This window comes from Malurus melanocephalus, unplaced genomic scaffold (assembly GCF_030028575.1).
Source record: "Malurus melanocephalus ecotype Western Australia unplaced genomic scaffold, MMel_1.1 scaffold_74, whole genome shotgun sequence".
NCBI classification, from domain to species: Eukaryota; Metazoa; Chordata; class Aves; order Passeriformes; family Maluridae; genus Malurus; species Malurus melanocephalus.
Window position 1 is genome coordinate 1,072,113 of NW_026623306.1, and position 27,574 is coordinate 1,099,686.

General features: G+C 40.8%; 4 protein-coding genes and 1 long non-coding RNA gene across 9 annotated transcripts in view; 3 read left to right on the forward strand and 2 right to left on the reverse strand.

The window, feature by feature from the left end:
- LOC130574050 (uncharacterized) overlaps positions 1 to 6,121 on the reverse strand; it is a 44,586-nt gene extending 38,465 nt beyond the window's left edge. For both annotated transcript variants that reach the window (XR_008965379.1, XR_008965380.1), the window contains exon 1: positions 5,924 to 6,121. This is a non-coding gene — a long non-coding RNA (uncharacterized LOC130574050). The remainder of the gene's footprint in view (positions 1 to 5,923) is intronic.
- A 63-nt stretch (positions 6,122 to 6,184) lies between these two features.
- Positions 6,185 to 8,053, forward strand: MAGOH (mago homolog, exon junction complex subunit). The gene is made up of 5 exons (XM_057367014.1): positions 6,185 to 6,306; positions 6,422 to 6,480; positions 6,659 to 6,769; positions 7,077 to 7,159; positions 7,764 to 8,053. Exons 1-5 carry the CDS (start codon positions 6,219 to 6,221, stop codon positions 7,861 to 7,863), a joined length of 441 nt encoding a protein of 146 aa, XP_057222997.1. The 5' UTR covers positions 6,185 to 6,218; the 3' UTR covers positions 7,864 to 8,053.
- Positions 8,054 to 8,661: 608 nt separating this feature from the next.
- CZIB (CXXC motif containing zinc binding protein) lies at positions 8,662 to 15,408 on the forward strand. Of its 3 annotated transcripts, XM_057367016.1 has the most exons (8): positions 8,662 to 8,805; positions 8,901 to 8,984; positions 9,069 to 9,125; positions 9,867 to 9,948; positions 10,409 to 10,440; positions 10,861 to 10,938; positions 13,685 to 13,750; positions 14,548 to 15,408. In XM_057367016.1, the coding sequence occupies exons 1-8, from the start codon at positions 8,800 to 8,802 to the stop codon at positions 14,623 to 14,625; spliced, it is 483 nt and encodes a 160-aa protein (XP_057222999.1). In that variant the 5' UTR covers positions 8,662 to 8,799; the 3' UTR covers positions 14,626 to 15,408. The 3 variants fall into 3 exon arrangements, with proteins under 3 accessions (XP_057222999.1, XP_057223000.1, XP_057223002.1); XM_057367017.1 differs by lacking the exon at positions 8,901 to 8,984; XM_057367019.1 differs by lacking the exon at positions 8,662 to 8,805 and having other exon boundaries at positions 8,917 to 8,974.
- A 44-nt stretch (positions 15,409 to 15,452) lies between these two features.
- Positions 15,453 to 22,147, reverse strand: CPT2 (carnitine palmitoyltransferase 2). The gene is made up of 5 exons (XM_057367015.1): positions 22,002 to 22,147; positions 21,072 to 21,152; positions 20,857 to 20,963; positions 17,981 to 19,285; positions 15,453 to 17,101 (listed from the first exon to the last, which is right to left on the reverse strand). The coding sequence occupies exons 1-5, from the start codon at positions 22,121 to 22,123 to the stop codon at positions 16,770 to 16,772; spliced, it is 1,947 nt and encodes a 648-aa protein (XP_057222998.1). The 5' UTR covers positions 22,124 to 22,147; the 3' UTR covers positions 15,453 to 16,769.
- A 968-nt stretch (positions 22,148 to 23,115) lies between these two features.
- The window catches only part of SLC1A7 (solute carrier family 1 member 7), a 44,299-nt gene continuing 39,840 nt past the window's right edge, over positions 23,116 to 27,574 (forward strand). For both annotated transcript variants that reach the window (XM_057366969.1, XM_057366970.1), the window contains exons 1-2: positions 23,116 to 23,705; positions 24,755 to 24,834. In XM_057366969.1, coding sequence (XP_057222952.1) covers positions 23,565 to 23,705; positions 24,755 to 24,834 — 221 coding nt within the window. In that variant the 5' untranslated portion in view covers positions 23,116 to 23,564. The remainder of the gene's footprint in view (positions 23,706 to 24,754; positions 24,835 to 27,574) is intronic.

Sequence of the window (27,574 nt, forward strand, 5' to 3'; positions counted from 1 at the left end):
ACAGCRTGGTAATTTCRGATAAAAAGAYGACTCCTCCAGCCCCTTCTTCACAYTACTGTGACAACACAGGAAGACAAAGGTGATTACTTTCTTTTCTACCACTACTSTAAAATTAAGCCTTTCCCACTGACACTCATTTGGCTTAATATCTCTCATYTGATGAGCACATTGAAGTAAATGCTTTTTAGTTCTTTTTTGACTATCTCAAAGACTGCTGGAGTAGAACTGAAGTAAGGCAAACAAGTCAATGATGAGCTGGCTTAAAGAAAATACTATTTCCTTAGCAGAAGAGTCACATAAATTTCACAYCAGACCTCCTTAAAATATTTTAAAGTATTTTCATTTTTCTTTCTTATTCTATGCAAAAAAACCTCAGTCACTGTCTTCTACTGACACTTCATGTTGAGACAGAATGCAAATCACTCACCTAAGAAAAAATACTMGAGTGGGAATCTCTTCAAGCTCTTGAAKASTGAACAAACATGAAAAAGTCCATGTGAATCTAAATGGCTTATCAGTCTAGCGCAGCCAAGACATTTGTGCTTCTATAACCCAAATAAAATAGATAYAATCCTGTGCAGGCATCTCTGACATACCAGACTGCAGGACAAACTACACAGCTGGAGCTGAGTTGACTTGGGACAAGTGAAGTTAGGGAGGAAAAAGAAAGAGAAAATACACARGAAAAGAAATTCAGCTTCAGCAGAAATTATGCAGTTTTAATGGACCATGGAATGCCAGATACCCAGCAAGAAGATGACCTTTTCTCCAGTACAGAAATAACAAAGCCATAGAACACAAATGCTGATAAACCAACTTCAACTTTACAAAATCAATTTAYGTGATAATAAAAGAACAAAAGACATGACCTTTTCTTTACTATTAAATAAACCAAATCCATTCTACTGAAGTCTTCTTTTTGAACAAARGTTATTGCCTGACCTTTCTTATTCCACTGCAGGATGCAAAGTGACTGGGCAAGCATTTAAGCTCTTTTGTTCTCCTAAATCATAGTTTTGTGGCACCATAGAGAGGAAACTGCAAATCTCCCCTAAGCCCAACATAGCAGCAGATTCTGTAGGTACCATCAGAGATCTGTGACAYGTCCCTCAGATGAGGGGCAAAGGCCACACAGGCACCTCCTGTGAGTGGATAAGTAGGCTGGAATATGACTGGCTATCCAAACCAGCGTTGTATCTCCACAGCATCCTGCAACACACAGGTATCTGTTCATGATCTGCACAATAAAGACTATTAAAAGTTATAGATGTTAATGGCGTATTTTATCTATTACATCGACACTGAGATTTTAAACCTAACAGTGATAGAATTTTGTATACTATTCTTAAAGAATCAGAAGCACAAAATACATTTTCTGAAATTTACTTTTTCTGTGATGAGTTCTTGATAATTTACTGGATTCACTTCACAAGCTTTTATAAACAGCATGAAATAAAAATAWAATGTAAATTAATGATAATTGCATAATTAATGTAATGATAGTCTAAACATAATTTTACCTGTAATATTTCTCTTATGGAGGCAATGCCCAAGTAATGTTCAACAGATGGATGTTGCTGCCTGGGATAATGGCAAAATGGGTTTATTCATTGAAAATAGAAATGTGTTAYTATTTCCAATCCTTTTAATCCCAAGAGCCATCTGTGGCAAGGCATTTTATTTGACATGGAAAAAACCATATGCAAGTGCATGTGCCTGTGTGGAAATATAYAAAAATATATACATTAATACCTGAAGCTACCATCCACCACTCTGTTCAACTGCTGTCAATAAGGAACTGCTTATGCACCATCCTCATGGTGTGACGGGATGGGCTCACAGTCACAGTAATCCTGACTGACTTGAAATCAAAAATAATTTTTTGAGAGAGACAAATCACTTTATTATGAGAAATAACTCCCTGGCTTCTAGAAGGGGATTAGTGTATTACAGCCAGTATCRTCCTTTTCATCTTGGTTGTTTCCATTCTCTTATTTTTTTTACTATTTTATCACTGAAAAACTGCCAGTGAYATGAACATGGAACAGAACCAATCAAATGACTCCTAGGGGCAGGAGAGCAGTTATGCAYAGCAAAACATAGTCTTGAAAAAGATGACCGAGAACTCTCCGAGATCAGGGAGAAAGGACRTGAGAACCATCAAGACTGAGAATTGTACCTCCTGGCTGCAAAAKAACAATGCTGAAAACCCAGAATCTGAGATTATATGCCTTCATGCAATATGGAAGGGACAGTCTTCTGCCAAAAATCCCAGAGAAGAGGTGGAGAGACTAAAAGCTGGTATAGTTAAAGATGAAGAATAAAAAGTATTAGTGTGCAACGAGGATCTCTGACACTGCTAATTTCAGGGCCTGCCCCATCTATTGCTCCTAAGAACTATGAGACYCCTGAACAAAAGCCATGGGGTACTGTGGAAAGGTACATTTACTGACAAAGCAATCTTTTTCTGGATAAAGAAAAAAAGAGGTTGCCACGGCAACAYTGAATGAATTCAGCACATCACCTGYGCATRAAGTCTATCTGCAAGGGCTCTCTKGAAAGCTGAGGGTTTGCTTCTTGCTAGAGATCCCTGAGAATTGTAGCAAGGTTTTAAAAAATAACAATAACACAGGAAATGCATGAAACTTCTTCTGCATCCGCTAGATCAAAGCCTGCTCAAAGGCACAATTATCTATGAAAAAGGAAAGCAGTGTATTTTTCTTGACAAAAATTTTCAAATGGCTGTGAAGATTAGAGTCTGATGCATGCAGGGGACAAGCAAGGCCTGGCAGTTTTCTGYGAGAAGRCAGATATGCCTAWGGTGTTTTCCTTTTTCCTAATGAAACCTTATGTTTGGATTTCCTGACCTACTACACCAGTTTCTTTCTTTATCGAATAGGGGAAAAGCAAAGACTCAAACAYTGGAATCAAATACACTGGAAGAATRAGTGGTTTAGAGATTATGACAAGCATGAGAAACAAATTAAATGCAAAACCAATTAAAAAATATACAAAAACACAAGTTTAAAATCTATCTCAGCTTCTTGTCAAAGTGTAAAAGAGAACACGAGGCCACTGAAAGCAGCACCTCTGTAAAGCTTGTGAAATTCTGGTGTGTCAGAAGGCTCTGTCAGAGCCTGGATTTAAAAAATAAACAAACATTTCAAATAAATGAAAAAGAATAGCACAGTGTTTATTGAATATAAAGCAAGGCCACATGCCAGCAAAGAAAAGCTTTATCATAGCCCTTGCCTGAAGTATCACCTCGAGCAGCTCAGCACAGCTCAGTCCTTCCAATCAAGAAGGTAAAATATTCAACACTCCTTTGCTTATTTCCACATTTATAGAAACATAACCCACCTCTATAGAAAGGTCACAGGCTGAAGGCTAAATAAATACTTGTGCTCGCTTCCTACCACCAGGGGAACCTTTAAAGAGTTTGGCAGATTTGTTTAAATAAAATCAGTTTCCACAGAAATCCATGACGAGAATACAGCACTTGGCTAATGTCTAAATGAAGAGCCTGAAATATGCAGTGACATAAAATATGTAATGTAATAYCAACATTTCTTATGTAATAACATTTTGGGAACTATTTAAGAGGGCAATTCACAAATGCTAATTTCAGTTAAAATGTGCAGATTCTTCCTCAGAAGTAACCATTGGAGACAAGCTTCCCTRTGTCAGCCCTCATAACTATCTCAGTAAAATTCTGAAGTGAGAATTACRCACATTTATTTTTAAATAAGAGCAAATCCTATTTTATGTAAGTTGAAGACACGGTCCTGCTATGAAAAATAAATAAACCATTTAAATAAATAATATTTGTTTTTTCAAATTATTTGTGGAAATAAACTATAAAGAAGGAGATGCATCAGATACTCTTCTCAGTTCTCATGCACCACTGCACCCCAACTTTCAGCCTTGCCAAACCAAATAGATTCAGACAGGGGCTGAATTTGACTGAAAAGGTCAGTTACACTGTAAGCTTGCATTTGACACAAAAATGATCGGTAGAAAAAGCAGGGAATCAAAATCAGCCAAAACCAAAAAGCTTCATTAAAACTCACACAAATATTCATGTGAGGGARCTGATATTGTGTGAGGACAGGGGAATGAAAATAGCAGCAATGCCAGACCGTTCCACTCCTGTTTCCTATTAATTTCCTCTAATCTTTCTCCTTTTCAGGCACTCATTTACACATCTGAGTCTATGCTAGGCTTAGGATTTTGTTCTCCTAATACAGAAGTCAATACACCCCACTACTGTTTACTTGGTCATGAGCAGTGAGAACTGCCTTGTGAGCAAACAGCGTCTTTCAGTCAATAATCAGCCACAGCAGCACAGCCCTGTGGGGAAAGCCTCACCTCAGAGTAATAAGGTTGCTTTACTTGGCACCAAAACAATAAATGTTCCTTCTTACAGAGCTGTATTTTTAACTACGTAGATAAAATTTATCCATATCACAATTYCAAAATACAAACAGGGCTCTCTCTCATAAATAGAGCATTAAAATACACAGCTTAGGGTTAACACACAATCCCTAGTTTGTCTCTAACAGCCACAGCACTGCTGACTCAGCTATATTTTGATACTAATTATCTTTCACACAATGCAGAGGCAAAGGAATTAACATTCTTCAAAACCTGAACAAAATTCTCTTCCCAGCAACCAAATAGTAACACAGTCATAACAAGGATCTACGTGCAAAGCCAAGATTCACACCATGGAGCACATCAAATGCTACAGAATACATTTTAAATAAATGTTTCATGGATTTATTAACTTTAAGAGATTATATTGCCTTACTTTCCCCAGCAAAAGTAGTTTCTTTGATAGGGGAATCAGTAAGAATTAAAGCCWCTGCAGATACAAGAAAAAAGAGTTGCATAAAATTCCGTATGTTTAGAACATGATTTCACAAGTTCCAGAAATGGAAAAATATCAGAAAACAACCTGCCTTATTTGCAATCTGTGAAAAAAATTCTGTCACCCAGTTCTCCAAAGTGTTCAACATTTCTAGTGAATAGAAAAAATAGCAGAAAAACAACTACTTCTGCAAACAATCATAAATCTTGCAATCTTAAAACGGAATTAAATTAGGGATCCAAAGTAGGTTGATTCACTCAAACTATCTGCACTTTTACTGACATGAGAAAAAGCTCCAAATAGAAATATTCAGAGCATGTTTATCTGATTTCTCCCATTTCTCCAAGTCACACAGATACCTGCTCCGCATAGGAGGAGAAAAATCACCTAAATTTTGCTCTTCTTAAAAAAAACAAAAAGCCGAACCCATAACCCATTTCCAACACCACCACACCACCAACCACCCTCCCCCATTCTGTGGCCTCAATAAAAAGTAACCCATCTAATGATGAGCACAAGAGATACCCATTTCTGAATTTTTCTTGCAGAAGGGAATATTTTACAAAARGACATGATGAGGGATCTCATTACAYCAGTCCCAGTGAGGCACCAAACTKYTTTGTGGTTCTTTTTATTCARCTTATAAKCATAAATACCAAGTGGCTGTTCTGCCTCTGAGGGAAGTAAATATATTAATGCCTCTGAGATTAGCTCAGCTGGTTAAGTRTGGGGCTGACAATGGCAAGGTAGTGGGTTCAATCTTTGTAGGAGCCACTTAATGAAAATTTAAAGTTGAAGATTCTGCTGGGTCTCTTCTAACTTGGAAAGATGGAAGGGTCCTCCTATAAGGTGCACATCAAATTCTTGCAGTAATGTTGAATGCTACCATCTGGGCTCATAACAAATGACCACCAAAACTTCATCTTTCACTAGTATGTCTAAATATAACAAGACTATGATCAGTAACAAGTGAATAATAAGTGTTGCGCCACGGGGACCGCCGAGAGCCCCAGACTGTGCCCTGAGGGCGGCGGAGGTGCGGCGTTCCCTCACCTGCACCGTCTCGTGTCCTGTAGGACCGCCTCGGTTGACTTTAGGCCATGTCAGGTTGAATATCGGTGATGTCCCGCCTGCATTCCGGCACTTTCCCGGTCGGGTGTTGGCTCTGCGCCGGTCGGGTCCGGCTGAGGGAGCGGGACCGAGCTCCCCCCTCACGGAGGGGCTGCACCCACCGCCGTCCGCCAGGGGGCGCCAGCGGCCACCGCCGCTCCGTGAGTCCCGCCGCGCGCGCGGGTATTGCGTCAGTGGCGCGCGCCGCCGCGGTGCATGCCGGGCCGGCGGCGGGACCATGGCGAGTGATTTCTACCTGCGGTACTACGTGGGGCACAAGGGGAAGTTCGGACATGAATTCCTCGAGTTTGAGTTTCGGCCCGACGGTGAGAGCGGGGCGGGGGGGCACGGGCGGCTGGGGGGCAGGRTCGCGCACCCGGAGGTGGGGTGCGGTGCCGCGGGTTACTCCGGCGTGGTTTAATGCCCGCTCTCTCCCCGCAGGGAAGCTGCGCTACGCCAACAACAGCAACTACAAGAACGATGTGATGATCCGAAAGGAGGTGAGGGCAGCGCCGCGGGCTGCGAGCCGGGAAAACAGCGCAAAGCGGGGCTGARGGGGTTTGTGCGAGCACAGGGACCGCTGGGCAGCGCTCGGGGCTGGATTTCCGTGCTGGGATGGTGTGGGCAGGGTTGTATTTATTGCCCTGTATTTATTGCCCTGTGGAATGTTTTGTCCAGGCTTAYGTGCACAAGAGCGTGATGGAGGAGCTGAAGAGAATAATCGATGACAGTGAAATCACAAAAGAAGATGATGCTCTGTGGCCTCCTCCTGACAGAGTGGGCCGACAGGTGGGYGTACAGTGTCTCCTCTAATTGCTCCTTAATTTTCATGTGGTAGCTCCTTGGAAGCCTAACTAAAATTTTCCATCAAGGTACTATTGTTTCCAGACAAAATGGAAATAACTATTTCTTTAAAACTTGAGTAGTGCCTCAGTGGCATGGTAGTTGTGGAAGCTACTATGATGCACAGACCTGCTGCATTCAATATCTTTGTTATAGAAATTTGTAATAAAAAATAAAAACCATCATAGTCCTGAAGTACTTCTGTAACTGGTACCATGAAGCAGTAGAGTTGCTATAACCTTTTATTTTTCAGGAGCTTGAGATAGTGATTGGTGACGAACACATCTCCTTTACCACGTCAAAAATCGGTTCCCTCATTGATGTAAATCAGTCCAAGTACGTACTCTGCTTTTTAYGCTGCCCTTGTTTCTATTTATCAGTTTATATTAGAGCTCACTGATTACTGGGTACATGTATTTTATATTGTTTCAAAGTACAGATTAGCTCCTGGGGGCACCAGTGCTCTGTGTTGCAGCACAATGTGTCAAGTGCCTTTAGACTGTGGTGTTACAGGCTCTGTTTTCACATTCAGTGAGAACTGACCTTGCTGTAGGAACCCTGTSACACACAGCTGACCTATCATTGGTCTGTCTGTACCAATATCTTTGGGAGAATCAAGGTATCAGTGTTTCATTTAAGGTGAAAAGACTGACTATCATGGGGTTTTGKTTTKTTTTTTTAAATCCTYACTGCTGTTGGTAGTTGCTTTCGTGATAAAAATGTGTATTTTGTAAAGACTTAAAATATTCACCTTGGGGTACAGAACATTTAATCAATCAGTGTAGCATGAAACTGATCTGTTAAGGTCTAAGATGACAGCTGAGAATTTCCTGTATAGGCTTTGGATGTTTTAATATGTTAGTTTTGTAACCTGTTCTCTAAGAGCATCAGTCTTAAACTGGTTTTCTCCCCCGTTTCTTCTTTCTGTTGTGCACTGCAGAGATCCAGAAGGCTTGAGAGTGTTCTACTACCTGGTCCAGGATCTTAAGTGTCTCGTCTTCAGTCTTATTGGACTCCACTTCAAGATTAAGCCAATTTAAAACAGACAAACTGAAGTTTGTATTGCAATGTCAGCAATGGGGGGTGGGAAGGGAGGATCCTGTTCCAGTTCCTCGCTGTTTCTGAAATTTCTGTGTATTTTAGATTATTTTTTTGGTTGTTGTTTTTGTTGTTACAAACTGTTCATGACTCACTTAATAAAATGGTGAGATTTGCATTTTTAATTTTTAAGTTGTTGTGAGAGACTGACTTCTAAAACATCTTTTATAATGGCACATTCAGAATGTGTCGCTTCACTTGTTATCACACACGTACTTCTCTACAATAGTAGAAAAAGGAATGAAGTCTAGCTCTGTGAAATGAAACTTCTGCCAGGTGTCACAGTAAACTTTTTTTACTGTTCTAAGCTGGATATTCTGTTRGCCAGACAAGCACATTTGACTCTGCACAGGATAACTGGTTATAGCATACACAAGGCCTTCATCCCAGCCTTTTACTCGTGTGCCTCCACAGAAGAGCCAGACARGCCATGCAAGAGCTATCCAGGATCTTCACTGATACTCCTGTCAGAAAAGCTGAAAAGCAACCTAGAATGTATTTAATTCTACTCTAGCAGACCTGTTGTGCAGCATTAATTCAAAGATTTTGAGGGGTCCGCAGTGCTGCCAAGCCACGCCATTGCTTCTCTAGCACCTCTGTTTTTCCTATGGCAGTAGCCACTGCGATTTAAAAAAAAAAAAACCGTGGTTAATTGACGTTTAATGCTGAAAACCTGAGTCTCTCCCGCTCTCCCTCGCTCGCCTCAGGCACCGCCCGCCTTTCCCGCGCTGTGGGGCGCTGCCGCCGCCATCTCGGGTGAGGGCAGGCGCGGCTTCGCGCCGGCTCAGCCGGGCCGGGAGCGCGGGGCCGCCATCTCGGCTGAGGGCAGAGCCGCGGCCGGCGCGGGGAGACCGAAATTCCACGGAATCTGCGCGGCCATGGGGGTAGGTGGGAGCTTTGGCCGGAGCCCCGCGGGCCGTGGAGGTGAGGGGGAGTCGGGTCACTCGGGGCTGAGGCCGCTCCGCCGCTTGCCTTGCAGAGGATCGGGCTGCAGCTCCGCGCCACGCTGGAGAACATCACCCGCCTGCGGGCCGAGGGCGAGGATTTCCGATGGTACCTGAAGGTGCGGGGCCGCGGGGCCGGGGCCGGGAGCGGCGCATTTCCCTGATTATTGACTGCTCCAAACCTTCCGATTTGTGTTCTCCAGCTGAAATGTGGCAACTGCGGTGAAGTCTCCGAGAAGTGGCAGTACCTGCGATTGATGGTGCGTGTGCCCCTTGTAACCTGCCCCCGAGCAAAAATGAGAACACAGATCTGCCTCTTACACACGTATCCACATCTGGATGTGACAACTGGCCCTTTAGATAAGATCGTTTTTCAACAGCTGTATGCATTTAGAAAACTCTATCATATTCCATATTAATAAATATTTAGAGTCTGTTAATTGAAACATGCCATTTGAATGGTGATTTTTGGTGACACAGTATTTGCATCTGCTTTTAAAATACACTTTTCTGTAAAAAAACTTAATTTAAAAAGAAATTTTGAAGTATCAAAATAAGGTTCTGCATATAGCATATTTCTCTGATGCTAATGGAATCCTTTTGGAGAAGGCTAGGTAATTCAAGATGAGTTAAGCATGCTAAATCAGCATTTGGAAGCTGAAAAAGCAGGATAAAATTTGTCAGGGATACTTGTCTGTTCTTAGCAATAATCATCCCTTTCTGCTGCAACAGAATGGTAAGAATGTATTTGAGGAATTAGTAGAACATGCCTATATGGATAAGACATAAATATCCATTATTCCCTATTTAAAGTCTAGAATACAATTATTCTTTGATAATCATAGCTTGTTGAATTATGAATCTCTGTAGTTAAAAAAAAAAGCTTCCTTGTTTAAGTATTTTTAAAAAGCTAAGACCGTTGTAAAAACTGCTTTACCTTTGCAGAGGTKTCCAGTGGCTCAGCTGAAGTGCAGTTAAAATGTCTCTCTTGTGGATTTTAGGACAGTGCTCCCCTGAAAGGCGGCCGAGGAAGCGCCACGATGGTGCAGAAGTGCAAGCTGTGCTCCAGGGAGAACTCCATCGGTACGTGCTCAGACATTTAACAGGCATCATGCATTTCACAGTTTATCTTTTAGTCCYTGTTTTTGCTTGGCATAGTCAGTAGAGAGCTTTCACCAGAGATTTCTTCCCTTGTGCACTGGTGCTTGAGTTCCCAGCAGGCACATTCTGGACATCACGCTCATGAGAGACAGCCAAGGCCTCCTGGTGAGTCCAGGCTTCTGTATGAACAAAACTCAGCTGTATTGTTATTTTAAAAAAGCATACAAATCTTTCTGGCATTGGTAGGCCAAAATGGTGCAGTGTAAACTTCTCAGGAGGAGGAAGAAAAGTTTAATTGTACCTTTTGAAGACCAGCTGCAGGAAATGCTTGGTGACTTTGTTTCTTTTGCTTTGTGTAAGGAAGTTTATTTGAAAGGAGGTCCTGGTGCTTGGTTGAGTTGAAGACAGTGCCACTCACTTGTATACCTTTCTTTTGTTTTAGATATTTTAAGCCAGACAATCAAGCCTTACAATGTAAGTTTGTTTCCTCTTCTATGTAAAGTCAAAGATAAATCAACTCTATTTTGAGTTTTGCTTCATCATTCTCCCTCAAGAACACGAAAATGTTCTTGTCCACTGACAGAAATTCTYTTGTAGATTCCTGCAGTCTGAAGCATAGAATAATCTGATACATTTCACAAGCCAGCACAGAACTCTGTAACTCAAATTAGAGRTGATTATATAATGCCTCTCTGTTGGTTTCCTTTTGAAAGCTTCCTCGTGGCAGGTTAAGAAGTTCCAGTAATGGCCATCTATGAAATGAGCCATAGGATTTTGCTGTCGCTTGGGGCATCGGAGGTTGCTTSTGCTGCCTTTAAAGCAATCCATTCTTAGACTAATGCTTGTCACTGTCTCTATTAGATGGAAACTAATAGTTTTGTGACTCAATTACAGGCTGAAGACAGCGAGAAATTTAAAACAATTGTAGAGTTTGAATGCCGAGGTCTGGAACCAGTTGACTTTCAACCACAGGTGAGTTCTTATTTGTGATGTGTTTCTCTGTTTTTAAGAGCACTTCTAGACTAGTGATAAAATACACACTATTTGAAATGGTTCTGGAATACCTTAGACCTTCCCAGATTCCCATTCTTCCATGGTTTCTTCTTTTATTTCATTTTACTCCAGAAAAACCTTAAAAACCTGTGTGCAGGTAACATTAACAACTGGTATTCTCTGTGCCAGTAAAATCCAAAACTAAGCATAACTTGGAATCTTAATTAAACTGACTCACAGGTAACTCAGCACTGCTCATCTGAATTCATCTGAGAGCTCTTCATTGCTCAGGTTAATGCAAAAGAGAATCTTTCCCAAAGGGGAACTGTGAGAGTGCAGTATGAGATGGTATCACTTTGCTCTTTGGTACATTAGAGTCCATCAAGCTCAGGTTATGAAGACACTTCAGTTTGTGCTCTCTAAAAAACAAACAGATTTTCTTTGCGCTTGACATCACCAGAGCCACAGGAAATGAACTCCGGCGTTTTTCCATTTGCAACTTGACCAGACAAAGCCTTTAAGATCAGTGGCAGTTACAGGCTGGTGCAAAGCACACCTCAAGGCTCAGAGTTAGAGGATTCTTCAGGGCCAGTCTGCAGTGACTCATCTGCTTGTGCATGGTCATGCTGTATGCCACTTAACTCCCTGCTATATTTAACCTATTATTCCAGTCGGATTAGGTGTAAATAGACTTGACAAATATAAACCTGTCTTATCCTTCCCTCAGACTGTGATGCTGTGCTAAGAAACAGCCCAAAAAAGCCAATCCTACAACGAATTTGATATAAATAGAATCTCCMTTGCAGTGTGCTGGGGGAGTTCTTTATTTATTTATTTAAGTGATGTCCATCTTTTTGATGAATGATTATTCATTTATTCCAGAATGGTTTTTAGTTTATGCCTGCTTGAAAGCTTTGCAACCAGACCTAGGAACTTGCACTTCAAGAAAAATGTATGGGAAGACTACAGAATGTAGGAGATGTTCACAGCTCTSCATCCTAGCTGTCAATTTTATTTTTATGTGCAGAACAAAGACTTCACAACTCTAATRAAGTTTTAATTTAATAGTCTAAATTTGGTGCACTTGATAGGAGAGTATACCTGAATCCCTGAAGAGGCATTTCAGTGCATTTTTTAAATCAGTAAATGAAAATTTTCTGATGCTTAAATGACTTCTGCAGTTCCAAACAATTCTGTCAACTCTTTTATACTTGGCATGATCCATGCTAGCCTGGCTTCTGCACAACCTTAGATCTCACTTTTGATTAGCACTAGACATGGCATATGGCCATAGAATTACTGTATTTTCTTTCTGTTGTTTGGTAGACATAATACAACTACACCTGGAATCAATTTAAAGTGGCTTAATGCTTGCATGTTTTACTGAAATTATAGCAGCTGTGAAAAAAAACTCAAAAAAACTAGCACCACAAAATTTGAGAGTGAAAGAGAATAAAGTATCCTTTGCCTCTCTGATACAAACCCTCTGGTTAGACCTAGTGCAGAAGTTTGTAAYTGCACTCACCTGCTGGTGAATGGCTCCAGGTGGCAAAGGCAGGGCTTCTTTCATTTTTCTGGTGTTCTGTACTCAGCTCTGCAGCTTTGACCCACAATGCTGATCTTCCTCTGTGCCCCAGCAGTTCCCTTGTCATGGGCTTCTGACAGTTGTAAGAAAGGCCWCTGTGCCCTGCAGATCCCTCTCCTGTTGTTACATTTGTTAGATCTGCCACACTCTGTGGTTTATTTAACTCCCAAATGCTTAACCTTCCATTCAAATCCCAAACTATTTGAAAGTCCTGTGGCTTACTTTGCACATTCTTACACAGCTAAATGTCTGACTGGCATGAAATCAGACCGGATTTCTTTATCAAAAATGCAAGTGTAGATCCCTTGCAGAAAACCAAGAAGCAGCTACCTTTGATTTTTACCCACTTGTTAATAAAATTCTGTACTTAGAAACTGCAATGTAAGAAACCTTCCTTCATACTAAAGAAGTGGCTGGGATTTTTAAAAAGTGTACTTTTAAAACTAACAAATCTTACTGTACAGCTTGGTAACCGTACAGTTACCTAAGGTGAGAGCTGTTCCTATAGAAGATAAACCGGAACACTTTCCTACGGCTGTCCTTTCTCCACTCTCTAAAAACAGCAACAGTAACAGCAGTGAAAAACTCTCCCCTGTGAAATGCTTGTTTGGGGATGCTAATCTGTTCACTCAGCCAGCTGATCCTCCTTGCACGTAAAGCTTGCTTGTCACTTGTGTACCTAAATCCAACACAAGCTGCTCCTTCTCTAGACTGTCTTGGATTCTGACAATATTCAACCAAAAGTATTACCTTACTTTCACATTTCCTGTTACTTTCCTTGCAGTGTATTATGAAGCTATTATGCCTGTATGGRTTCTGAACACAAGCTATTAGTAGAAGCTGGATGATGCTACATAAACTTAGGAACTAAGCTTTAAMATTGTCTAGAATAGTTGAAAATACTCCTTTTGGTGGGAAAAATAGAGGAGCTTGGATTGAATTTTCCCAATTCACAACCAGGGTCACAACTGTATCCTTACCTTTCCCAGGAAAGAGCTTGACCATTCTTTCTACCTAATTTAAAAGAAATACATTAAGTTTTGATGCCAAGCTACTTTCTTTAAATATGTGTCAATGATCATACTTACTATTTTCTCAGTAAAACTTAATTTTAAAAACTTACTGCAAATATGTTTGCAGGCAGGGTTTGCTGCTGAAGGCGCAGAGTCTGGCACACCTTTCAATGACATAAACTTGTTAGAAAAGGTATGTTGTCTTAATTTCACTAATAAAACTGATTATCTAGATTGCTTTCTCCAAGTCACTGGTCTAAAATACACACCCTGGACTGGTTTTGCTCTTTCCTGTAGCTACAGGAAGGCCATGGCTGGAGAGAGAAACTGAATCAGCTGTGAACAACCAGCATTACTAACAGTGTCATTTTAGAAGTATGTATTAGATAGCTTAGCAGCTGACAAAGATTTAAGTCACTCAAGAATTCCAGAGAGCAAGAACCTGGAATGCTAAATGGCTGGGGTTATTAAGGTGGTGAGCTGATTTTTCTAGAAAAATCCCTCCCCATTGTCCYGGGCACAGAGATATTAAACAGTAATATAGTCTTTTAAAGCTGAGGATAATGACACCAGCATTGCAAATCTTCCTTGGCTGTGAGCAGGAATCTCAAGGTCAAATCTGTTCCCTGGTATCCTACTTGGCAGGGATCTGCTTGTCTGCTCACCCACCTGACTCGGGTATTGTAAATGATGGATAATCCTTTCACCTGCCATGGCTGCTGTCTTGTCCACAACAGGCTAGGGACTACATAAGGAAATAAACCCCAGCAATATGTATATATATATATATATATATATATATATATAAACACTGAGACTGAAGCTCATTCAATTTCAGGTCAGCGTTCTTGCTACTCTCACCTGTTAAAATTTAACTTTCTACAGAAATCTAAGGCCCAAATTTTGAGTAACATTTAGTTCCAGTTTGAATTCCAATCTGTGTGTATTCTGTCCGCTGTGACTAACACAGTGAAATCTTATCTCCTACAGGATTGGAATGACTATGATGAAAAAACAAAGGAATCTGTTGGAATCTATGAAGTTACCCATAAATTTGTAAAATGCTGAAGTTCATACCCCTAATAAATTATGACATGCTTATTGATGGAGAAGCTGTAAACATCAGAGACAGTTTCCTTGGAGTTACTTTTCTACATGGCTACACTTCAGAAATGGAAACCTAATCAGAATCATTAAGGTTGGGAAAGATSTCCAAGATCAAGTTCAACCTTTGACCAACATCACTAAGTTGTACTTTCTGTCCCCAGCAAACCCTAATAAAATATTTTCCTTGGAGCACTTGGASATGGCCTCAGTACAAACTGAAAATCTTAAATGAACTGAAAATATTGACTGAACTGTGCCATTTCTTTAATGTTGTGATGTTTTGGAATATATATGGTTGTGGTGGACTGTAGCTTAACAACTGTATACAGTACCCACTTAGAAAATTTACAGCCTGCAAGGTTTTCATAGTCTGGCACCAGGAAGTACCCACATTGATTCTCTGACATAAGCAAATAAAGTCTTCCCACTCACCACTCCTATCATGAGGAAATGGCTACAAGCATTAGTAAAGGCACTGTGTTAACAGTTCAAGGCAACAGGTGCACCYTTAGGAGCTTTCTGCCACTTCAGTAAAGACTCAGGTGAATTCACTGAGAAYACTTACTAAGCTTGACTGCTGTTAAAATTTACACAGTTACAGTCCTCTGAAAAGCATGTTATCTTTCCAAGTGTGTCATTAAATAAACCTCATTTCTAGCTGAAGACAGACTTTGTACTCCTTGGTTAGTGCACTCACAATCTTGCCAGCTGTTCGCATGTTTAAAAATAAAACAAACAAAAAAACCCACCAAACAAATGCAAAAAGAAAAAAAAAAAACCAAACCAACCATTCTTCAATGAATTTTATTCAGACTTCTGATTATTGTTTCTTCTTATCTGCCTAAATTATCATCTTTCTTTCTCTTTTTAAATGGGCAAGAACAATTAYGCCAAGTTTTAAAATAAAGCTTTTCAGCTGAAAACTAGAAGCACACATTACAGGAGGAAAGCCTTCAGGATTCCATATAAAATCATGCCTCTCCCCTCCTAGCACTTTTATTTCATACTTCCAAGACAGGGTATTGCTTACMCTTATTGTGATAAATTAAAACGACCCTGGGAGAACCTGGAAGCTGAGAYACCCAAAGGAAGAGCAAAGGGAAGTAGTTCACCCTCTGAACCTGATCTGTYACATCCAACCAATGTGCTCAGACTTTTTTGTTTTGCTGACACATGTTCAGGCYAGTGGGCTGTGCTGAAGGACAAGGRCTGCTTTAATTTTACACAGATCCCAGAAGCAAACACCACTGTGCAGTTCAGCTCGTCAGAAAACTTGTCCTYCCAGAAGAAAAAGAGTGGAAGTGAAGAGTGTTTAAAATGCASGAGTTCAAGTTATACATACCAGATAGAGTGCAGAATGCTTGCAGCAGTATTCTTTCCAACCTTTGTAAGAAACATGAGCTATTGATAAAGGGTCTACCCACACTGTATGATTTAGATATGGCAATAAAAGAACTTTGTGGTTATTAATAGACAGTTTTATTAAAATACAGTCTTTTCCAGTCAATTAAACAACCCAGTTGGTGATTGCAGGTTACTTAAAGCCTCCCACTTGATGTTTTGTGTGTCTGAAAACTGCTACAGTGGAAAGGCTTCAAGCAGTTGAGGCACAATCAGTTCTGATATAAATTCAAGTTTAAAGAGATAAGTGTAACAAGTTAGTAAGCAAGCTTACTGCAAGAGTGCAAATGGAACCACTCTTCCATGTTTAAAATTATTGCATATATTTTTTCCTAAACAGTTCAAGAGTGGTATCACAGTACTGTAGTCTGTTTGAACACTCATGGAACACAGGTGTTCCAAGTTCATTGATTCAGTAAAAATGCTTTTTATTTTARATCATGTGTTTTAAGAACACATGCATCTGTTACTTAATTTTATATAGTGAATGTATTTCATGAAATGCATTCAAGGTCTGTAATTGTTTTCTTTAAAATAGATACCAATTTCCTAGTGAAATTTCCTAGAAGTATTCAAGTTCAATGAAGATACATGAAACCAATTAGGCTGGGCAGTCTCAGCCATGCTGAACACTGATTAGTGTGTCAATTACACATAGTCTGCATTTTCTTCTGCAGCTGTGAAGTGTTCCAATGTCTTTATGTTTAACTACCAATTTTCTTGCCTTTTAAAACATTAAAGATATCCTCTAGTGACTTGTGTGTACACTGAAGGAATTCTTCACCATTCCTAGCTGGGTAAGAGGAAACATTAAAACCCACCCAGTCATCCTGTACCTGATACCCTACTCCAAAGCCGTCAGACACCACGGGGCCAAACCCTCCTAACTGCACAGCTGGGCTCACCAAGGTGCTGGTAGAAAGGATGTTGTGATTAAGGCGAGCGTAGGCTTGGTCTTGATAGAAATCTGGCAGTGCCAGCCCTTTGGACAAGGCTAAATAGCGCAGGCTGAAGAGATGCCGGTCAAACCCCTGACCTGATGAAACAAGAGAACAGGTATGAGAGAGCTGGATGACTTTTGTGGGAAGTAAACTCATCTCAGYCACAGAAGAGGAGGTCTATAGAACTGGGGTTTGTTTTCGTATTGGTAGGAAATACTTTTCAGAACCCAGACACTGCACTTCTCATGCCCATATCCCAAGAAAACAGGGCCTGATGTTTTACTCTAAGCCTCAGCCAGAATTAGGAGTGTACAGAAAAGTGCAGTGTTAACAAACAATTTTAATAATACATCACATTCTTTGATTAACTATTTATCTGAACATATCCAAACTGYTTAAAGAAGAAAAAGGCTTCCCTAAAATTTAGGAATCTAAAGAGGAAAAGCATCTTGCACCAACAAAAGAAGGCAAATTTTAGACTCTACGGGATAATATTCAACAGTCAATTTTACTGAAACAATACAAGTTATGCTTCATGGAAGGGCAGTTCCAAAAAAAACATTTAGAAAAATGCCAGGAGTAGCACAGCCAAAAAATCAGTTTGATTTGGAAGCTGTTAAAGCCTTTATCCCTAGCAGACATAAGACAGTACCTCCTCAGACTTAAAGCCAAAGTTCTTGTTCAACATGCACTAAGTATTTATGAAATCTTCAAACAGTCCAACTGCTCTAAGGACAAAAACTAAATTTTAAAAAAATTCCCAATACATGTAAGGTGCTGTGAAAAGCAAAGAGACACTCCATCAAGAAATGAGCATTAGAGAATGCACTTTAAATTGGAGCCTTCTGCTACTGTTTTTGTCAAGTTTACATTAGGCCTCCATCAACATTGAATTACCTACTTGTAAATGTTTACAGCAACCTTAATAGACATTTTAGTGCACAACCAGGAGTGTTTGATGCGTTCCTACTTACCCATAGCAGCCTCTTTTGTCAAGCGGCCGTGGTACTTGGAGCACTCCACTATCAACTTCTGCAGCTCTTCTGTGCTGTGTTTGGAGAGCTCCTTGACAAAGGCTTCTGAGCATTTCTTTGTGTGGACAGAGGCAGGACGAATGGTTTCTGTACGGCCGTGTTTGAAAGCYGCGGTGCTGCAGGACTCGTAGGTAGCAACAGTCTGATCATACTGGCGAAGGAAAGCCATCTGGATGGCCAGCTGGGCCACAGCATCCGGGCTCACCTTCTTCTGCTTCAGCAGCTCCTTGCCCCCTTCTTGGAACTGGATCTGGTTAAGAGACAGTGATTCTACAGTGGCATCAAACTTCTGTTTGGCTTTGGTAATTCCTGCTTTTAAGGCATCATTCAGCTTAAATTCAAGTTTCTGCACTGCTCTAGAAGAGTCAACKGAAGCAGGCTGGGACTGGGGGCTGATGGCTGGTGTCTTGGTGCTGTCTTTAAAMACCTCATTCTGGAACCTGAGCACAGCCACACCATCTCCCCAGGAATGTTCAAAATTAATTCCTGCAGTGCCATCCTTAGTTATGATAAGATTAAAAGATTTGTCATACCAGCGATTTGCAGCATCTCCATGCAACATAGTATGGGACAAGTGCACAAAGTCTTTAATGGGAAAATCGTCTAAACTTAAACAAAACATGGCAGAGTCTACTTTTTGAAGAGCTTCTTCATTGCCATTCTCCAGTAGAGTCTTCCTCAGCAATGCCCATGTATCTCGGTTTTCACTGGAGAGGTAGCCAAGAGGGAAGGCTGGGGCTGGACTGCTGTCATTAAGGATGTATTTAAAGTGTGCTTGTATTTCCGAAGGTTTCAGCATGTTTCCATCTCTATCAATAACATCGAACACATAAAAATTGCCATTTCTCAACACCAGTAAATGTTTTGCCTTCTCATCTGTATAAAGCTCATCTCTGTCGAGCTTAGGAAGCCGCGTAGAATTGAAAAGCCTGAAGTACTGAGACATATCTAGGGGGTAAGCATTGACCATGTAGGCACCAAACCAAGAAATAGAAGAAGGCACAAATCGGATAATTTTTTTAAAGATCTCAGTGTCACTTTTTTCTGGATTGAGGTGAAAAACCTCTGGTTCAAGGTAACCAGCCCTGAAGGTCTTCATAAAACGTATGGCAGAAACAGTCATGTTTGTAGCTCGTATGAGCTGATCRTTGTATTCCGGTTTCGGATCAGGATTAAAAGACATAAATGCATTAAAATTCAAAACAACAGGGTCACGTGCTTTGAGGTACATGTCAAACCAGGGACCTGAAAATTGAGAGTTGAAAAAGTGGTCAGAACATATAGAAGCTTCCTGAGTTAGACCAGGGGGTTGCATATCATGAATAAACACACATTAAAGTGCCTTTAAACAAGACAAACATATGCAGTAATTCACCAAAGGCTTCTCCCAGTCCCATTATGAAGAAAGATACTGTTGGCCAATCATAAAAATACTGGTTTTGAAATAACCCATGTCAAGGACGTCCATGGCATTAGCAGTTTCTGTTTTCTATATGGCTCAATGATAAACCTTAACTGCCAGGAAATACAGTGCAGGTCCCAGCTCTGTATTTTGGTGCACACCTCACATGTGGAGTGGTTCATGCCTTTACCTACTCTTAAAACTAATAATTTCTGCTGAACTAATTAACACTCTGTCACTGAGTGCATCTCATTGAGGTTGAACCTTCTACCTGGACTGTAAAAAGGGCAACAGGTAGTTCCATAAACTATGTTACAATTTTAATTACAGGTTCTCAGAGGTGAGTAAGTAACACTCCTCTACAGTTTTAAAACCACATTGGTCATCATCACATATCCTTTTCATCCCCAACTTGAAGTACAGGTTGAAGGCAACTCTATAAACCTTCAGAAACCAATTTCAAGTGGAACAGGTCTTTCATGAGGCCTAAAGAAAAACAACTAAACAAAAWGCAATACAGACACCCCACCATTCAGGGACAAAAAACAGCACACTGATTAGCACTGATGAACAACCTAAAGCCACCACTTAAAACCCAACATGTTGTTAAAAGTGAATGGAAAGTAAAATATAATAAACCCAACAGCAGWTTTTGTGAAATAATCTGGTATTCTCTACAGAACAGCCTTACAGTGTCAACAGACAGCAAGGACAGAAGTGCATTCACTGGGCAACATGGAAACTTCTGCTTCCACAGATACTTGACTATTTCCARCTCTGCTGCTATCTAATACTATCATGAGCAGACACTTGTACGTGGAAGCAATAATAAAGAAGGATAATCAAAAACCTATATGCATGCTCTCCCTCTCCTGATTTGTTTCTATTTATTCTCATTTTCCTATTTCTGTCACTCCTTTCCTTTGGCTCCTTARAAGAATATACTTTTGCAGTTTTAGGGGCTTTTAAGTCCAGAGCAGTGACCACTTCTGCCTCCCAAACTTAGTCATATTCTCTGAGYTCTCCCCTCCCTAAGAGTTTARTTTTCTTGTAAAATAATGTGGAATYATTTGSAAATKATGGCCTTAGTTTCCTTAACTGAAATACTAGATAAGCTCTTCTATAACCTAAACCMAACAGACAGCAATATAAATAAGATAAACTCTTTAAASTAATGAAAAAATACCATTGTTCCAATGTCTATCTATCCATAATTCTGGTATATACAAGTTAGATGATGAGTATTCTTCTTTCCACCAGCCTCTGAGTTTGCTCAAATACAGCCACAGAAAGTGTTTACAGCARGTTATTCCAAGTTTCTGGATTACTAAAGCTTCAGTCTATTATAYTTAGGGCATTATGAGCTGTTACGAAGAATGCTGATGTACAGAYTCATCCCAGTAGGCCAACGTACCTGTGATGTAACTTGTATGCTTGTTCTGATTGTCTTGAGCCACCAGTTGCTCATGCAGTTCTCTTCCAATTCCCTTTTCAAAGGCATGAGCAAGTTCTTCAGTTTTCCTACAGCAATCAAGAAAAGCGCCGAAATGCTGTTACAAGTCACATTTTTTATCTGYAATACTTGGCTTTGAAGCAGCACGTGACGCTGCAATGTGTGTTTGTCCATACCTGAACTGATCATCATTTAAAAGYGGTTTCTGGGCATTCAGGTATCTCRTAATTGTATCTTCTAGTTTGGGAACTGGCAGTCTGAAGGAAATGAAACACAGAGAGGTGTACTTGATGAGCAAGGGTATTGACAAAGCCTGAGTTTCTTACACAGACATCTCTCTTTGCCTCCTTTCTTCCATAACCTTTCTTATACTATTATATATATTATACACACATATATATACACACGCTATGCTATACTATATACTATTATATACAGTTATACTGCGTATCTATCTCTCTCTACATATTTATATGGAAAATACTTATGTGTATGTATTACCCAAATGCCTCCTAAGTTTCTTGTGGAATCAGAGAAGCAAGGGATCACATGGACACCAGTCCACACACCATAATGTTCTTGGGAAACAAGGCAGAAAACCAACTTGACTGTCTTGTTACAAAGGTATTGCTGGGATGGGAGGTCATCCCTTAGGGGGAATAGAGTGACAGGAACCGCTGTTAGGAAAGGCAATTCTGTGGCAAGAATAGTTCGGTTGCCAGCCCTGCTTCGGGCCTCCCCTCATTGCTGGGTTCTGGACATCTCCTTCTTACACATCTCGTTCTTACACATCTCCTATTCGGTATCTTTSTCAACTTCCTCTGCACCTGAGCTTTGTTTCCTACAGCACAGTCCTGTAACACTTACGGGTGCTACTTTGCACCTCAAGGGAGTGTTTCAGTAGCAGGCTGAAATATTCTAACAATATTTACACTTTGAAAGCCGAACCCATTCGYGTGCAGAGACAGCAGGAACCTCGCACAGAGCGAGCCGGGCACCCCGGCGCCCAGGTCGAACATTCCCTCCGCCCTCTCCTCACAGCGGACACCCGGGGACACCGTCACCGCCACCCGCCCGCACCCCCCATTGCGGCGGATCCGCCGTACCTGGGCAGGCTCCTCTGGTAGTGCATGGTGGGCACGATGCTGCGGTGCAGGAACTCGGCAGAGCCCGCGCTGCTGTAGCCGCGCCGCCCCGGGGCCGCCCTCAGCAGCTGCCGCGCCGCCATGATGCGCGTCAGSCCCGGCACCGCCCGCCCCTCGCTCCTCCCCTCCCGCCCTGCTCGGGGCCCGCCCGCCGCCTCCCGGGGAACGAGAGGGAAAAGCGAAGCGTTTTGCTATTATTCCATTCACAAACTCAGTTGGATGCGTGGCAAAGTTACCAGGGTGTTGCGGCGGTTCGACATCAGTGCTCTTACAAACACASTGATAAAACTTTCTGATCCATTAATAAAAATTTTCTGCAATCATCTAGTTTTTCTACATCCCTCTTGGTTTTTGTTTTGTTTTTGGTTTATGTTCAACGTACAGACTCCACATATTTTTTCTTTTATTTTTCCCTTTTTTCCCTTTTTTTTTGTGTGTGTGTGTGTATCCATATGTTCTACCCACTACACAGGATTCAGATCCTGCCTCCAAAGAGAACAGTTTAATCCCTGCTGAGCTTTATCACTTATACATAAGCATGTGACAACAAATACTTTCTCACAGTATAAAAATGTAATATTGTAAACACACAAGCCTGTTGTACTGTGTGGAATATTTTYCATAAATACATTGAATAATATTAGAATATCCTAGAAACTATAGAAATCTTTCGTAAGAAAGCATGGCATGCAAATGGTTATGGTGGTGTATTTTTATCAGACACTCACTAGCAGAAAAATCAGCGTTGGGATTGAATGCGGACACAGCAAAGGAAAGGAAAGCAATCCCTGTGGCTTAGTCTGGTAATCCTCTGAAAGTAAATTGGCCCTACTCTAATCAACATAGTGGTTGGAAGAAAAGTGAAATCATTTCACTCCCAAGATAATAAATGCCAAATGACAGAAGGTGTCCTTGCATGCTTCAGTCTGTAGCTATTTCCTGTTTGATGCGTGTCTCTCATGCTGYTCATTCAGCCTTTTTTTGGCAATGAAAACAAAAAACCCAAGCCTGCTTTAATTAATGAAGTCCAGTTTCACCTAGCTTGCCCTGCTGTGATAGTCTTGTTCAAAATGTTACCTGCTCTGCCCTTCAGGAAARCTGCTCTGTTCCTTGTTTGAATGCTGTCTCACAGGGTTCCTTTCTAGGTTTGGGTCTCCAGACTCCAAACTGGGGAGGCTGAAGAAAGCATCGTCTTTCCCCGCGGAGTGTCACTTTGTTTTGAACTAGTCTTGTTTTAGAAATACTACTGCATTCTGTTCTAATTTTCCAGAGCCCCCTAATCTTCTTCCAGGCTCTTAATGATGTAGTTGATAATAGGATTGTTGGTATTAATTTGGAACAATAATGCCAGCTGCTTGCTTGGTGGCTATTGGCAGAGGGGTGACCTTGCAGGTCAGCTAAGCAGAACTGGAAGTGCTTTGATCTGATCTATACAGAGCCAGATCTGTGCACCCGAACGAGAGGAGCGAGCAAATTCTCTCCCCATGGGATGCTGATTCTTCTCCAAACAGCAGGGAGGACAGCATGGCGGGGGCCCTGGATGCAATCCTCGCTCGGATCAAGGATGTTTGTAAAAGGAATGGTTTGCTCATCCTCTCCGTGTTGTCCGTCACCATCGGCTGCCTCCTGGGATTCTTCCTGAGGACGAGGCGACTCTCCCAGCAGGTAAGAGTGGCTTGCAGCRTGTCCCTGCAGAGGAAATGCCAGACTTACATAACAAAAGACATATGTAACTTGGGGAACTTCAGGGTGGGCTTTTGAAAGTAAAAGTCGTGTTTATGTGTTTGTTAAAACGGTTTAATTTCACCTGTTTATTAATCTACCCTGTTCTTTGAGTGTTAGCAAAGGGTCTGATCTCTCAGACACCTCATAAGTGTAGCATAAGCACATTAAAATGTTGAAGGTATGGATAATAATAGTGGATATTTAAGGTAGATGAAATGTAGCATTTAATATAGGCCTTCAGACTGACTGGTAAAGCAATATATTGGATTTTATGCTATTTTGGAAGACGTGTGTGTAAAGAAAACATCGGGAATATTTTTCAGCACCAGATGCACAGAGGTGCAGATGTTTATATTACACTAATGGTCTTTCATATGAATAGATTTGAGATTTGCCATCATTAGCAGAACATGTTGCTGAAGTCACYTGGGGAATTGTCCCCAAGCACACTTCAACTAAGCTCTTTGCAGGTGGTCATTTCTGATGTATCTGTCAGACAGACTAGGCAGCAACRCACATTAACAAATGCATTGTTTTAGCACAAAATAGGAATCTCAATTTTAAAATATGGTATTTAGTAAATGCAACTAAATTAAACCGATTCTGTCTTCTGCTACTGCAARCTACTGTCTGCCTCATCAGACATCATTTGTGTCCAAGCTGTAGCTTCAAACACATCTAGGAAAACACATAAAAGAAAGAATGAAGAGATKATTCAGGGCAACCTATTCAACAGTAGTCCCCAAGAGATGGCATCATTTTTGTCTTCCTTTGTAATGGAATGAACAATGTGATGTGTTTTTTTAATAAGAACACATTATGTAATSTAATTAATTTCAAAATTATCTTTTTAAGCCTGCTATCTTTGCCATTTTATATACCCAAGGTGCAGATTTTAGCAATGTTAYCTGATCCACAGCTCTAGCAGCACTCTCAAAGACAGTCAGTCTTCAGCTCCAAACAATAAGCATCTCTCCATGTATTTCCAGGAAATTAGTTACTTCCAGTTTCCTGGTGAGTTGCTGATGAGGATGCTGAAAATGCTGATTCTCCCTCTGGTTGTCTCAAGGTAAGTGAAGACAACGATTGCTCTGATAACTTATATGGTTTCCTAAATGAGATTTGCCATTACACGGGTTTAGTTGTGAATGAATTAAGTGACAGTGCCAGAAGCATCTCTGCCTGCTGTACATTCATATTTTTAATGGAGCCATGAAGATGTGTTTTAATTGGTAGGATCATTTCTGCCATACCTCATACAGATATTACTTGCTTTCAAATTAATGTGTTGGGGTTTTTAAAAATTTGTTTTATTTCTTCCTTGTAATGGGAAGGTGATTTCTCCTTCAAGCTACCTMAAAGTTAAATATATGGAATAAATAACCCACCTTATCAAAAAGCCTGCCTGAAATCTAAAAAAYKGAAAYATTAYRCTWTACAAATAAGATGAAAAAGCACAGRTAATTTAKARTGTCYTGCAGTATTTTGAGGTGTGCTGTAGTATGATGCATATTGAAAAAAACCTGTGTCTCCAGTAAACTAATCATATGTAGCTGGCTTCAAGTGGAAGTGAAAGTGATTTCTTATTACATTAAAGGTAGAACCTTTAATAGAGGCACAGCATTGGTGGCAGAATTAATGATCTCCATGCTGGCGCTGATGAATGGTGGGTGGCAGCTGCCTTTGCAGTGGGAGGGTGTGACTTAGGGCAGATTTTTCACTCCTCTAAGTGTGACTATTTCCCCACTGACAACAGTCATAAACACACACCAGCTGGATGGCCAAAAACTCTCTCACATGCCCAAGGCTGAGAGGATTTTAAGGAAAGTAACAAAGCTAACTTTACCAGAGCTGAGAAATAATTACTGCACTATTTTGTTCCAGTTTCTGGAACGTAATACATATACCAAGACACCATCATCCATTTTGAGAAAAAAATAAGTTTCTAGTCTTCAGATCACTGAGAGCTGCTGAAAATTACCACAAACCAGCRCTGATTTTATTTTTATATCATCTACCCTGACATCTGCCTCCTCATGGTTTTTCACAGAACAAAGCTGTCATGTTGCTTTGTGCCTGAAACTGGTTTTATGACCACAGACTTACACCTGGTCCTGCCCCGTGCATATAGAGAACATGAAGACAAAACACGTAAAGAGATTCTTTGTGAGAGGTGAAAGGAGAGTTTYACAATGAAAACAAGAGTCTCACATGAGGAAGTGGCATTGTAAGGACTGAAAAGGGTTGGAGCAGATTTACAWGTCCTTCCCCTACATTTGAGATGTYAGGAAGAGCAGCAGCACAGTAGGGAAGAGCTGCTCTGGCACCTGTGATGGCTCTAAGTTACCCGGAGATGTGACACCTCTGAGCTTCACTGTCACAGCAGTTCCACTGTGTCTTCTGAGGAGGAAAGAGAAGGAACTTTGTAAACCTTCAAAGAGATTCAATTCTCCTTGCAAGACAATACGAGTCCATCTCTGTATAACAAACTAACATTGTCTGCTATTACAAACTGTAAGTCAGGTTATACTCCTGATAATTACATTCTCATAAAGCTTGGGCTTTTTTGGCTGCTTGTCTTTTATTGTTTTTTTTTGTTGGTTTTTTGTTGTTGTTTTTTTTTGTTTTTTTTTTTAAATAACAAACACTACATTTCCTACACATGCATTTTATAAAATAAGCAAACCAGTATTCTGTATTTTTACCAATCTGTATGCTCATTTAAATTACATTTCTTTGTGGATTTGGAATATCCTCAGCCTGTCCTGGCAGAGCAATGGCATTTAAATTATCTTTAAATTACTCTCTATTATTGCTTACAAAAGYCAGGAGCACAGCACCATAAAAAGAACTCTAAATATTGCTCTCCTCATTGAAATTAATGCAAGTTTTTCTTTAAACACACAAGTAAAGAAATTACTTGTAAAGAAAAGGATAGGTGAGAAAGGAAGATTAAAASAGGCACCTAGTGCAAAATACCCTGTTTCCAAGTCTAGAGTTTATTTTGAAGGATTGTAGCAAAAMTAAAGTGGCAACTGCATGGGTCAGAGGATTGACAAGACTAGAAAATCTYGCACTGACAGACCACTAGCACAAATCCAGCCTTAAACAGAAATGGATGAAAATTTCTCTCTTGACTTGATTGTTAGAGAGTTAAAACACAAAACTTTGCAGATTGTATTCATGAGAAATGAGGAAATTATGATACAGTCAGGTATTTCTGAATGGTGTTTAGTTTAAGAGTTACCTGGAGGCAGAGGAAATCCATCAAACAACAGGAGACTTTTTTTTTCAATGCACAGTTCCTGTATTTTCTTTGCTCCTGCTCCTGGAACTGCTATCCCCGAGCTCCCGTGCCTGTTTCTGATGTCTCCTGTCACCCATGGTCTTACTTTTTCTTTTCCCACAGACTGAAAAATCTTGGAAAGCAACCATCATCCACTAGCCTGTCAGCTTGAGCCCTGCATGAGCTTAGCTTTTGTTGTGGCATGGACCTTTATTAAGGGTGGGAACTGATATTATTTCAGTTATCTGGTTACATAAACAAGCTTCATAGCATCATAGAATGACTCTAAAATAAGTCTGTATTTATTGCACTCATTCTGTGCCTGAGATTTAGCCCTGCTCATACCTTTTATCATCCGGCATTCCCGGCGCGGCTGGAGGCTCGGGCTGCGATGCCCTGCAATGCACCGTGCGGCCACCGGGGGGCTCCTCTGGGACACCGAGGAACCGCTGCCCGGTCCCGGCACCCGATCCTTCCCTGCATCCCGGAGATTCCCGGCACCCGATCCTTCCCTGCATCCCGG